The sequence below is a fragment of the Pseudopodoces humilis genome, chromosome 11, assembly GCF_049639895.1.
Source record: "Pseudopodoces humilis isolate 2021_Gansu_Grassland_sample_001 chromosome 11, ASM4963989v1, whole genome shotgun sequence".
In the NCBI taxonomy this organism is placed as follows: Eukaryota; Metazoa; Chordata; class Aves; order Passeriformes; family Paridae; genus Pseudopodoces; species Pseudopodoces humilis.
This window is the reverse complement of record NC_142210.1, coordinates 21,776,078-21,788,287: the sequence shown is the minus strand read 5'-3', so window position 1 is coordinate 21,788,287 and position 12,210 is coordinate 21,776,078. Positions and strand designations below refer to the sequence as shown.

The following is a 12,210-nucleotide window of genomic DNA, read 5'->3' as shown; positions in this document are numbered from 1 at the left end:
TGTAAATTTTTGTGGGTTTGGTTATTTTTTAACTAGTTACTCCTTAAAAGTGCTTTCATGTTCCACTGAGATTTTAGGACGATGGACACCTTTGGGGGCATTTAACTCCAAAATACAGACCAGCAAGTGTGAAGCTGAGGAGCAGCCTGCTTGACAGAGGGCTGGGGGAAGAGCAGTCTCCCCACTTCAGGCCCTGCAGCTTTTCCTTTCCTCACAGGGGTGGGGAAGCTGCTGTGGGTGCAGCAGGTGCCTCCCCACTGCACTGCTCTAGAAGCAGCTGCAGGATTCAGGGATGATCTGTCTCCCTTGTCCCTGCTGAAACCCAACCACCACTTAATCCAGATCATTTGACATTCAGAAAATAATCAGCTATTTCCTGATCCTCTAATTTAACTATAATGGCTTGGAGAACATGGTGATAGTTTCAGAGTTTTGGAAGTTTCTTCTGAGTTCTTCACACAAGGTCTTCTTTTGCCATTGCTCTTTTTACAGGAATAATAAATAAGTTGCTTTGGCTGATACTGCAAATATAGTGTGTGATACTGTAAATGTTCACACTGAGAAGTTCAAGGTCAATGGTGCTCAGAAAAAAAGATTGATCTGGAGAATAATGTGAGTGTAATGTTCCTGGGTTCATGGGGTGCTGTCCCTTGTAGACAGACCCCAGGATAAATCCTTCAGCAGATATTTGGAGTTGCAGCCACATCCATGTAGCACAGCATTATTTTTCATTTCAATCTCCAGCTGAACGACTTTCTCTCTGCTTGCAGACGTGGATGAGTGTGCAGAGGGCAGAGCCAGGTGTGCCCATCGCTGTGTGAACACCCCGGGCTCCTTCAGCTGTGCCTGCAGCCCCGGCTTCGAGCTGGGCGCGGACGGGCGCCAGTGCTACCGTAAGTGCCCTGCTCCCAGCCTCTCCTCTCTGCTCCCTGCCAGGCCTCTCACTCACTGGGATTAGCATTCCCAGCAGAATAAATGTGTGCAAAAGCTCAAGCTTAATACTGTTTTCTTCCTCTGCTGCTGGGTTTGCAGGGTGACACGTTCCTAAGCCTGTGTTCACAGACCTTAATTACTGCCTTTCAAAGAGCAAATAGCCCTGTTGGTTTATCTTCAGAGTCTGGTGAATTCTGCTGCAGAGCTACCAGAATTCTGCTGTTCTGTGAAATGTATTCATTCCTACCCTCCTCCTCCTCCTCCTCACAGCTTTCTTACAGATCTGATGCAAGAGAAAACCAAGATGTGTTCTGCTCTTGTCTTTACCTGTCTGGCTTTGCATATGTTTCTCCCGAGATTACTGACACTACTTAAGAGGGTGCCTTTTTTAAAAAAAAAAAAGATAGATTTGGGATGAAGAAATAGTTGAACAGCTCAAACTTCCCAAACTAAAGTGAGCCTTGTTGTCTTTCCTCACGTGCTTTCCTCTTGCCAGCGGGGTTTCTTAATCAACACGGCTTTTCTGGAGAGGGGGACTGACTCCCGGTGCTGCTAGCTGATAGGTGATCCCTGGCCTGCCCTTGAGGGCAAATTTAGATTAATAAAGGAGGTGATGTGGAAGAGTTTGGGTTATTATGGACCTAACATAAGCTCCCTGGAATGCAGACAAAAGCATGACCTGTTTTAGCAAAGAGGTGGGCAAAGATCATTCAATCTAATAATACTGTGCAAGAGCTTTCAGCAGAGCTTCCTTAGGAAAATACGCTGCATGCCAGAGAATGAGTGCTTTATTTAAGAATGTGTGTGTAAAAAATAGTTATTAAGAATGAAATCCAGTTTCAAGGCATTAACATACATTAAAAACAAAACCCAATTATGTGAGAGGCATCCTGGAGAGTTATTTCATAGGTGTTGGGGATCTGTGAGTGGTGCAATGGCAGAGGAAATGTGATTAATATATAGATACGCAATCTTCTGTCATGGGCATAAAAAAGAGGTTTAAACCACTTAGATTTCATTGTGCTTTTCTGATAATATTTTTTTCTGGATGTTCAGCAGATCTCAGGGGATGGTGATTCTCTGTGCCTCATGTAGAATATTGCAGAGCAAACAATAAAAATAAAAACATCCTGCATATATTTATGATCAGGATTATCCCAGTGTTTGAGCAATTTACAATCTTTGTTTATTCTTTCATTTCCCCAGTGGCTGGGGAAGAGCTGGTATTTCAGCTTTACTGATGAAGAACTGAGACAAAGTAAATGATGAAGATAGTGTATAAAGTCAGATTCTGCATTTAATCGCTATGTTTACTAAATCCAAGCTTAACACACTGGACAGGAGACACGATTTCTTCTCCCTGGTGCAAATAATCACACTGTGCATGAGATGTGGATATATTTATTCTCTTAATTTATACCCTCTTCCAGCTGGAATTATATTTCTTGTTGGCAAGCAGGTTGCTCCCTGGGAGCACAAGGAGGGGTAGGACCAGAGCCCAGCAGCACAGATGTGTCTGGGGAAATTCTGTGCCAGATCTGATGGCCACCACTCTGAGCTGGGGTGTTTCTGGAAGGACAAGTGGCTCCTTTAGCAAGAGTGTTTCTCAGTTCCCCTATGTAGTAGGAGAAATTATTTCCTCTCTAAATAGCTTTGTAACAAGACAAGCTGGATAATCCTTCATGAAAAAAAATTTATAACTGACCTTATGGTTTCTTTTCATCCTGGAGAAATCATCTGATGAAGTAGCTGGGTGGAAATGAGGTGTCCAGGTGTTCCCTTTTTGATGTGAGGGCTCCCACTGGATGTTCTGAGCACTGTCCAGTGCAGCCACATGAGGAGAGCAGGGACGTCTGTCAGGGCAAAGGGGGCTGGCAGTGGCACTGTACCACCCTCAGCCATAGGGGACAGTCTCAGCAGAGCTGCTGCGTCCCCCTGGAAGGGACATCCAAGAACCAAAACCTGGAGCTAGTTTTCATTGTGGTTGGGTGTCCATTTCACCAGCAGGGCTCTGCCGAGGAACTTTCAATGCCTTTGTGTTTGAGGGATGTTTCAGTGTCCAGCTCTTTGCCATTGCCATGCAAAACTCAAAGCTGCTCTTTGGGAGGTGTATCAGGTTGGGTGGAGAAGGCTGACCTAGAACAGAGGCTAGACAGAATTAATAAAGTTGGTATTTATTGAAAGGCCTTAAAGGACACACCTTGGGCAGTACAAGAGCCTGGTCACAAAATTAATGACTGGTCATGAGGTCTCACATTTTTATAAGTTTTGTCCATCTGCATATCAGGGTTAATTGTCCAATCACTGCTTCAGCTTATGAAGTCTCATCCTTCTTGATTTCTCTCTTCAGCCCACTGTTGTTTCTGCTTTTGGACCTGAAAGTTGTAACAATTGTCCTTGGTGTCAAGCTAGAAAAGAGAGCTCACTGACACTTAATATGAGGCTTAAAACTACACACCTAGGCACCACAGAATATGAGAAATAGAAAAGCAAAAACTTAAGGCATCATGAGGGGCACCACCTGGGCTCCTCAGATGGTTCTGTTCCTCCTTTGGGGCAAGAACTGTGTCCAGACAAAGCATAAACCTGAGGAAACCTGGGGAGGCTCCTGTAGCAGGTGGCTGCTGGAACACTGGAGCAGCTTCACATGGCTGAATTTGAGAGCATCCACCGTTCTGACACAAACACCTGGAGCTCAGTGACTCCAAAGCCTGTTCTTCTGGGGAGGGCGTGTGAGCTGATTATAGTCACCGCTACAGCACTCATGGCTGCTGTTTTACAGCATGATCCCCCAGTGCCTCCCCCCTGGGCTTGCTTTTTAACATCCTTTTGATTTATTTCTCTGCAAGGCATCGAGATGGAAATTGTGGACAGCTGCCAGGACGGGAACGGCGGCTGCTCCCACCAGTGCGAGCACACGGCAGCGGGACCGCGCTGCTCCTGCCACCGCGGCCACCGCCTGGGCACGGACGGCAAAACCTGCACAGGTAACCCGTGCTGGGAGCAGGGAGCAGGTGTGGAGGAGCCCTGGGAGCCTGCAGGAGAGCTGTCGCTCAGGGAAAGGCTCCCCGTGCCTTCCCTCCTTCTGCAGGCGTTAATTAACGCCGTCCTCCGGCGCTGCTCCGGCTTGCCTGGCTCTGGGAGCTCGCTGGGATGGGGCACGAGGGGAGGGAGTGGAAGTGACACTGGTGCATCACCCCCGTGTCTCACCATGGGCAGCCCGAGCATCACAGCCCTGACTTGGTTTCCCTTCCCAGCTGGTGGCTGGGGCAGCGGCACAAGCACAAATTGCGCTCGGTGCTGCAGACTCTGCCGTGTTCCCATCACACTGGCTCAGGGCTGAGGTGACACCTCTGCCTGTGAGAAGTCTCACTTGGGAGGTGAAAGCAACAGAGTTAGATTTGGGTTTATTTCAAGACAAGAGCTTAAAAACTCATTCATGTTTTAAGCAATTCCACGATGAGATTCTTTTTGTGTGTGTTTGTTTTATGTTTTTGTTTTGTTTATGGCTTTTGCCATGCAAACTGTGTCTCGTTCTGCTTTGGGCTTGCTGTCGCTATGCCACTGCAATTTTCAAGAATAGCCAGGAAGAGAGGGGGGATGGAAAAAGGATCAGGCACCACAGAGCAGTGTAGTGAGATATGAGATGATGAGAAGAGGTAGAGAGTGGGAGCACTGATGAGTGTGAGAGGCATTACAGACAAAAGGAGTCTTGCAAGGAAAAAAAGCCAAGTGCAGGAGAGAGGAGGAGCAGGGGAGGAGGGAAGCACTGAGGGCTGCAAGGGCGGGTGATGATGGAGCTTAAAAAGCAAAACAGAAGAAGTTTGGGAGGCAGATTTGGAGCCAGAGCCTCACAGGGGTGGGTGGGTTACACAGTCTTGTCTGTACAGCTGACAGGAGGCAAAGCAGCCTCCTGCCCACATCCCAGCTCAGTGACCTGCTGCTGGGGATTTCAGAGGGAAGCAGATACTCCAGACACAGCAAGGGAAGGGGGAGAACACAGAGGAAGGCTGAGGACATGAAAAGTGGCTCTTAACAGCAAAAATCTCCTTTTTGTTGGATGCAGATTTTGCATTCCTACACAAAGGGGCTGCTGCTGGAACCCAGAGCGAGGCATCACCTGATGTACTGCAGAGGAGCTCAGCTCGTGACATCTCTGGAAAACACTGCCTTCAAATAACCTGCATTAATCATTTTCACACTGACCTCCTCACCTCCATTGATTAATTACATTTTCTTTCTCCTGTCCCTGTTTCCTCATAAAGTTGGTGCTCCTTCCAAGGTTAATTGAGACACTGACCTTTCCCACCTGCAGCTGCTCAGCCAGGCCCTGTTCAGAAGCATTGTGCAGACTCAGCACTGACAAGGTGGCCCTTGGATGGCCACTGACCTGCTCAGCAGCCTGACAGCAGCCAGGAGCCTGCAGTGCACAGATAACAGCTCAGCTCTCCTATCTAATCACCACAACAGTGGTGTCAATGATACCAATTTCTGAGCGGGCACAGAGCAGGAGGAGGCAACAGGAAATCAGTTATCAAAAACTACAATTGATCCTTCCAGGCTGCTGCTGTCCAGCAAGTGCCTGGTTGGATCAGAGCATTGCTAGTTTGCATTGAATAAGGTTGAATGTAAAGAAGTCTAAATGGTCAAATGTAGGTTACTGTTAAACAGAACACTTTTGAGGACTGGTGGGTCCTTGCTGTTGTCTCTTTTCACAGAACCACAGAATATTCTGAGTTGGAAGGGACACGCAAGGATCACTGAGTCCCATTCTTGGCCCTGCACACGCCAACAACCCCACTCTGTGCAAAGAGAAGTGGTGTCCAAACCCTCCTGGAGCTCTGGCAGCCTCAGGGCTGCCTGGGGAGCCTGGGCAGTACCAGAACCTTTCTTGAAATCCAACCTAGAACTCCCTGGCACAGCTCCAGCCCTTCCCTCAGGTCCTGTCCTTGGTCAGCAGCGAGACCAGTTGGTGTTCTCTAAATCCCCTCGTGGCAGCTCAGACTTGTAGAGGAGAGGCCTCTCCCGGGACATGGAGGCTCCTGGCTGCTGTGGGAGAAGGTGGAAGGCAGGTGCTGCCAGGATTCGGGGTTCAGAGGTGTTTGTGTGGTTGAAGGGAGGTGTAAAGCGGTGAGAGCTGCAGCACAATAGCTCTGAGCAGAGCTGTGGCAGCAGCTCAGGGTGTCTCCATGTGCTGCCCTTTCCTTGCAGAGGTGGATGAGTGTGAGACTGGAGAGTCCTGCTGCTCCCAGTTCTGCATTAACTACGCGGGGGGCTACGAGTGCGCCTGCCAGGCGGGGTTCCAGCTCAGCACCGACGGCTGCTCCTGCGACGGTGAGCGCGGACTCAGGGGCTGGGCTGGGCTGCAGGGGACCTTAAAGCGCATCTCATTCCACCCCTGCCATGGCAGGGACACCTTCCACTGTCCCAGGCTGCTCCCAGCCCTGTCCAGCCTGTCCTGGAACACATCCAGGGATCCAGGGGCAGCCACAGCTTCTCCGGGCAACCGGGGCCTCACCACCCTCATGGGGAAGAATTCTCTCTTAATATCCAATCTAAACCTTCCCTCTGTTAGCCTAAAGCCATTCCCACTTGTCCTGCATCATTTCATGCCCTTGTCAAAAGTCTTTTAGTACCAGTGGCTCGGTCTAACTAATCACAGCCCAGGGTAGAAGAAATGCTGTCAAAGCCCTTTGCAGGGATTTGTGGGCACTGCCCTAATGAGAGTCACTGACCCCGTGCCAGCTTTGCTGATAAGGTTTTACAAACGTGTAATTTCCACTCCGTGAGGCTGGAATACAGGAATAACCCAGAATCCAACATGGGGAAGTGGGGATTTGGGAGATGTGCCAGCAGAGAGAAACCTTCCCTCCTCTCTCTATGGACACTGTATATTGATGTGTGTTAAACACTCCTTCCACAAAAGAAGAGCCCTCAAAATAACTGAAGGATCAACTGAGCTTAACAGCTTCAAGCATCTGTTTTCACTCGAGACAAAAACATCAGTGAAATAATCTGCTCCCTTTTGCCCTGAAACGTTTTCATACCTCCAATACCAGAGAGAAACCGAGAGCCCCAAAACACATAAGAAAAATTGTGTTTTCTTATGTATAGAATAATTTGTCAGACGCAGCTGGGCACAGCATGGGCTCTCCAGGCAGAAGTACTTGCTCCTAATCACCATTTATGTCTGGATTTTCTAGATGTGGATGAATGTCGTCTGGATAATGGCAACTGTGACCATTTCTGTGTGAACTCCCTGGGGTCCTACGAGTGTGCCTGCAAGGAGGGTTACAGGCTCGGGGACAGCAGATGGGCCTGTGTGGGTGAGTTCTTCTCAAAACTTGAGGGCCATTAAGCACTTCCCACTGATTTAAAATGTGATTTTGGAAGGGGGATTTTCACAGATCCTGGGATTTTGGGAGCCCAGCTTGAGCCATCTCTGAACGTGGCCAGGGTAGGGCTACGTGCAGTGCGTGGATCCAGGCTCATCCTCCAGTAATGGGTTTTGCCAAAGATTAATGGCAGATGAACACTTAAATCCCCTGGACATGTTTGAAAACCTAAAGCTCCTGGTTTAGAAATAAATACTGTTTTGACACTTTTCTTGCACTATTTGATGAAGCTTAACATCCTGTGGAAAAAAAGAAGGTAGCCAGATTCTTCTTTGAACAACCATGGCAATTTTTCCATTAGTCAGTGACGTTACTCTGGATTTCTGCCAGTGTAACCAGTCCAGAGTTTAGCAGAGCAACTCAATTTTATAACCAAGTTTAGCAACTGCTAAACCTTAAGCCAGAGTTTGATATTCTGACCAACACCAAAAAGAAAGCCAGCTGATTTCCCGTCATTTTAAGGCTCAAATTTTAATGTTTCTGAAAATAAATTGCACAGCCGGCCTCACTTTCTATTTGTCATCTCCAAAACGGGCAAGAGTAATGACCTTCATTAACTAAAAATAATCTCAGACTTCAAGTGAGGAAAATGAATCTCCTCATTTCATTTTGATTCTACAGGAGCAAAGATTTTTTCCAGAAGAAAGAAAAGGGAAAGATGGGGTGGGGAGGGCGTCTCTCCTTTTCTCTCTATTTTGTATTGGATAGCAGAAACTCTGTAAGTACAGATGAGAAAATGCCTGGGCTGGGACTGCTGGGCAGAGGTGTGGCTGGAACATGTCATGGCATCATAAGAGTGAGGAACAGACGTAAATGCGAGGCTGTGGAGGCAGGCTGGGGTGCTGATGGCTGTGTTTGTCCTGCCCTAGGTGTGGAGGAGGAGGATGCGGAGGAGGCAGCGGGGCTGGCCGGCGCCCCGGGGCTGCAGCTCCGAGGGCCCCCCCAGCTGCTCCACTACGCACTGGGACCCCTGGCTGAGGATGGAGACCCCCGAGGGGAGCTCACCCTGGTGCACAGGGTCGGTGAGTCACCAGCAGTGCCCTGAGCCAGCACAGCAAACTGCGGGGATGGTCTCAGGGAGAGGATTTGGGGCTCAGCATCAGGAGGAGGGATGAGCGTTGATCCTGCATCCTGCCCGTCTCCATGCCGGTATAAGGGATAAGGTGTTCCATCCCAAATGGGACGTGTCTGAGGAGCCAGGAGGCTGCCTGGATGCTTTGGGAGGGAGGCAGGGGAACAGTGAGCAGCACAACAAGCAGTGGCTGGGAGCTGCTTGGAAAACAGGCTTCCCCAGGGGCAGCAGCCAGAGGGAACTCATCATGCCGGGGTGAGGATGGCATGGCTTACTGCTGTGCCCTAGATCCCTGGGGAAACACTCCCTTTCTCCTACAGCTGGGAGCATGGCTCCCTGTTTACAAACCCTTTTATAACAACTGGAGGCTTTATGTTTAAGATATTTGCGTTTTTTCTGTGTTAAAAAGGATCCTCTGAAGATTGAGGTTTCCCCTGACTCTCTGGGAAAAGCACCAACCCATCCACGTATTGCTCAGCTCAAGTGGTGGCAAACAGCACAGGAGCACCCACTGTCACAGGAGTGGGTGCAGAGCAGCTTTGCACCCACCTGGGCTGTGCATGATTCAGTCTTTCCATCCAAAACTTCACCATTTTAAGAGTATTATGAGGTGAAACCCAGTGTTTGCTTTGTGCTGAGTGCTGGTGGATCACCAGGGCGGTTTTCTTGTTTTTTTCCTGTGTGCGTCCTGTGATTTTTATATAAACTCTATAATTACCCATCTGAGGACTGTGCCCTACAGGCAGAAATCAGGAGCTGGTCTTGACTTTAATAAAAAATTAACTTATCTTTATGAACAAAACTGTTGAGACCCTCCCAAATCACACAGCATCCAGCCGGACTCAGCGACACCGATAACCAACTGGGAAACTGATAAATGAGATAACCACAGGCAAAATTATCAGGCCTAGAAACCACAATCAAATATTTATTGACCACTTTTTGCATGTTTTATTTATATTTAGCCACAGAAATTTGGGTGTTATCAGTCACAGCTGAGCAGCTGCACTTTTTCTAAGGCTCAGACTTTGCAGCATGCAGCGGTTTGTATGAAAAGGGGATGGAGAAAAGGAACTTTAAATGGTTTAGTAAGTTCTTTTACCTCCCAAATAGCAATTTATTCCTTGTATTTTCAGACATGGTTTTGTGCTGCTATCTATATTATAAAAAAGCCTGCTTTAGCAGTAAGCTGGTGCAAGTAATTAAATATTTTCTTTAACTGGAATGACTTTTTAAGGTGGAAGCATGATGTTTTTAATGGTAGTTTGTATTCTCCTGAAGTATGAATTTGTACCCCGTTCCAAGTGGGAGCACTGGGATTCTGAATGTCCCTGAAAGCTTGGGCATTTGTTCAGCTACAGAAAAGGGAACAGTTGGGTGCTCAGACCTAGAGAAAATCTGGCCTCACACAGAAAACTGTTGGTGAAATGCAACCAGCCTGTGACTTACTGTGGGCTGAAACAAGCTGCCAGCTCACTTTCAGGTGCTGTTAAAAATCCCCTTCCAAAAAGCCTCCAGCCACAGCCACAAAGCCTTGAAGGCTGTGTGGATGGGATTCTCAATGCCACTGAAGTATTTTATCAGACAGTCACTTTATTTTGCATGCCTGTCTCAACAGACCCCACAAGGAGAACATGTGGGTGCAAGGGATAAAAGGAGGGTGGGAAAGGAGAGGAAAAAAATGCACTTTCATATCAGGTTTCCTATATAAAACTCTTCATATCCATGAAGAGAAGAGACATGATAAATGTGTATTTTGCTTTGTTTTCCTAGAACACTCAAACTATGTGGTTGAAAATATCCCTGAACTATGTTTAAGTAGCACTACATCCACTTACTGCAATAAAACAACAGGGATAGCCTAGCAAGGAGAAGGAAAATCTCAGTAAATTCTTCAAGTTATATACAACGTTATTAAGGTGTCATCATCAGGTGCAAATTGACTTTTTCTCAAGGCAAAACTCTTGCTTTTAAAAAGTAGCTTGAACTGCTCTTTGCTGGAGAACTACAGAATCCAGGGGAGTAAATTCCTGCTGCACTCCCAGCTTTCCTTTTACTCAGAGTCAAAAATGTGAAGAGGGAAATTCAGGAGCGCCCATTTTTCTGTGCCGAACCGGCAGTGTTTGTAACGCAGCTATAGATAAGATCTTGTGGCACTGTTTTTGTCTGGCTGCTCACTCAGCCCTGTGTGTTTTTTTGCTGTCAGTGTGCCTGGGTGACACGTTTGGCCAGGACTGCAGCCTGAGGTGTGAGGATTGTCTGCACGGGGGCCGCTGCAACAGCGAGCGCAGCGGCTGCGTCTGCCCGCCCGGCTGGGCTGGTGTCACCTGCAATGAGAGTGAGTACAGGGGCTTGGAGGGGGAATGATCCTCCTGCAGGGACTCTGCAGGTGGGGAATGGGACCAACCCCTTGTACTTCTCATCTGTGAAGCTCCTGAAAGAGCACAGCTGTATCATAATCAGATTTATTGTTCCTATGAAATAGGAACTGCAAGTGATGCTGCAGTACGCAGAGGTGCCTGTGCTCCAGTGAAGGTCAGGACAGAATCATCCCTGTCCTATATATTTGGCTGCTGTTCATTCCTCTTTGCTCTGCTGCTAAAAGCCAAAGTTTGCTGGCCATGCTTCATTCCACAACCTACCTTGGTGACTTCCAGAAGTCTGTCCCAGCAGTTGGGTGGACATGTGTGTTCAACTTGAGCTTTTCCATTGTAGCATACCAAGATATCGCCTTTTAAATTCTTTACTTATGTTTTCTATTTCTTTTTTCCCTTATCATTCTTTTTATTATTAGCATCACTTTCTTGGAACAGTTATTTTTTCATATTGGAAATGGTATTTTTTTCAGAATTCTGTTGCCAAGTCAGTGCCCTTTATAATAGCTTTTCACTCTCCTTGCTCCTGTTTCCTGGCAGAAGATCTTTCTGATTCAGAAGTATGTGTCAAAACCCATTGGAAAGAGAGTGGTGATTTCTCGATGCGCTGTTCTTCATCTGCAGTTTGGCAAAACTTGTCTGCTGCTTGTCTGAGACATCATACAGCAGATTTCCTGTTAGAGATGGGTCCCTCCATTTCATGGTGTGTGACATGATGGCCCATCATTCTCAGAAAGTCTTTGCTGTCACTGGTGAGACAAAAAAATCGATGAAAATTTATTACTTGACATCAGTAGACAGCACTCTTCAGGTTAATTGCCATCAAGATTGTTTAGGAGACGTCATCAGATGGACAGAAATGTAGAAAAATCAAGCAAGTGATTGAAATCAGCAGTCTGCCCATGGCTATTTTGGGAGACTGATGGCAGGTTTGGTTTGTAAACACTGGGGGGCAGCTAAGAGAATAGAAATGGGGAGGATTAAAATGATAATTTCCAGTCTGTCTAAGACAGTTCAGACTATCAAGTGAGGGTATTCTGACTTCTATACCTGGTGTGCTGGTAGTTCAGGATAGATTGTAAAAGTTTCAAGGAAGTATCCAAATAACAACATTTCTGATATATATATCTGGAATTCACCTCTGGAATTTAAAGAAATTTAAAGGACTGTGTTATTGAGCTAAACCTGCTGTCTGATGAAGTCAGCAGGAACAGTGATAAATACAATATCTAATCTGTGTGAATTAGTCACATGGGATTGCTTTCACTCTTTTCTCTTGCATTTTTTAATATACAGCACAATTCATGGGTTTAGGGTAAGCTAAAACAGTGGAGAAAACTGGAACTAAATTTCTCTAATAATGCACCAAAGAACCTGAATGGAAATTGATGTGAAATGTCAACTTTCTTAATGTACATTGATAAAATGTCAGCAA

At 47.0% G+C, this 12,210-nt stretch overlaps 1 protein-coding gene across 1 annotated transcript in view; it reads left to right on the top strand.

Moving 5' to 3' along the window:
• LOC102105066 (uncharacterized) overlaps positions 1–12,210 on the top strand; it is an 89,989-nt gene that overhangs the window by 36,435 nt on the left and 41,344 nt on the right. Inside the window, exons 7-12 of the mRNA XM_088061149.1 lie at positions 771–893; positions 3,783–3,920; positions 6,145–6,267; positions 7,137–7,259; positions 8,198–8,350; positions 10,607–10,738. Of these exons, the coding sequence (XP_087917275.1) occupies positions 771–893; positions 3,783–3,920; positions 6,145–6,267; positions 7,137–7,259; positions 8,198–8,350; positions 10,607–10,738 (792 nt within the window). The remainder of the gene's footprint in view (positions 1–770; positions 894–3,782; positions 3,921–6,144; positions 6,268–7,136; positions 7,260–8,197; positions 8,351–10,606; positions 10,739–12,210) is intronic.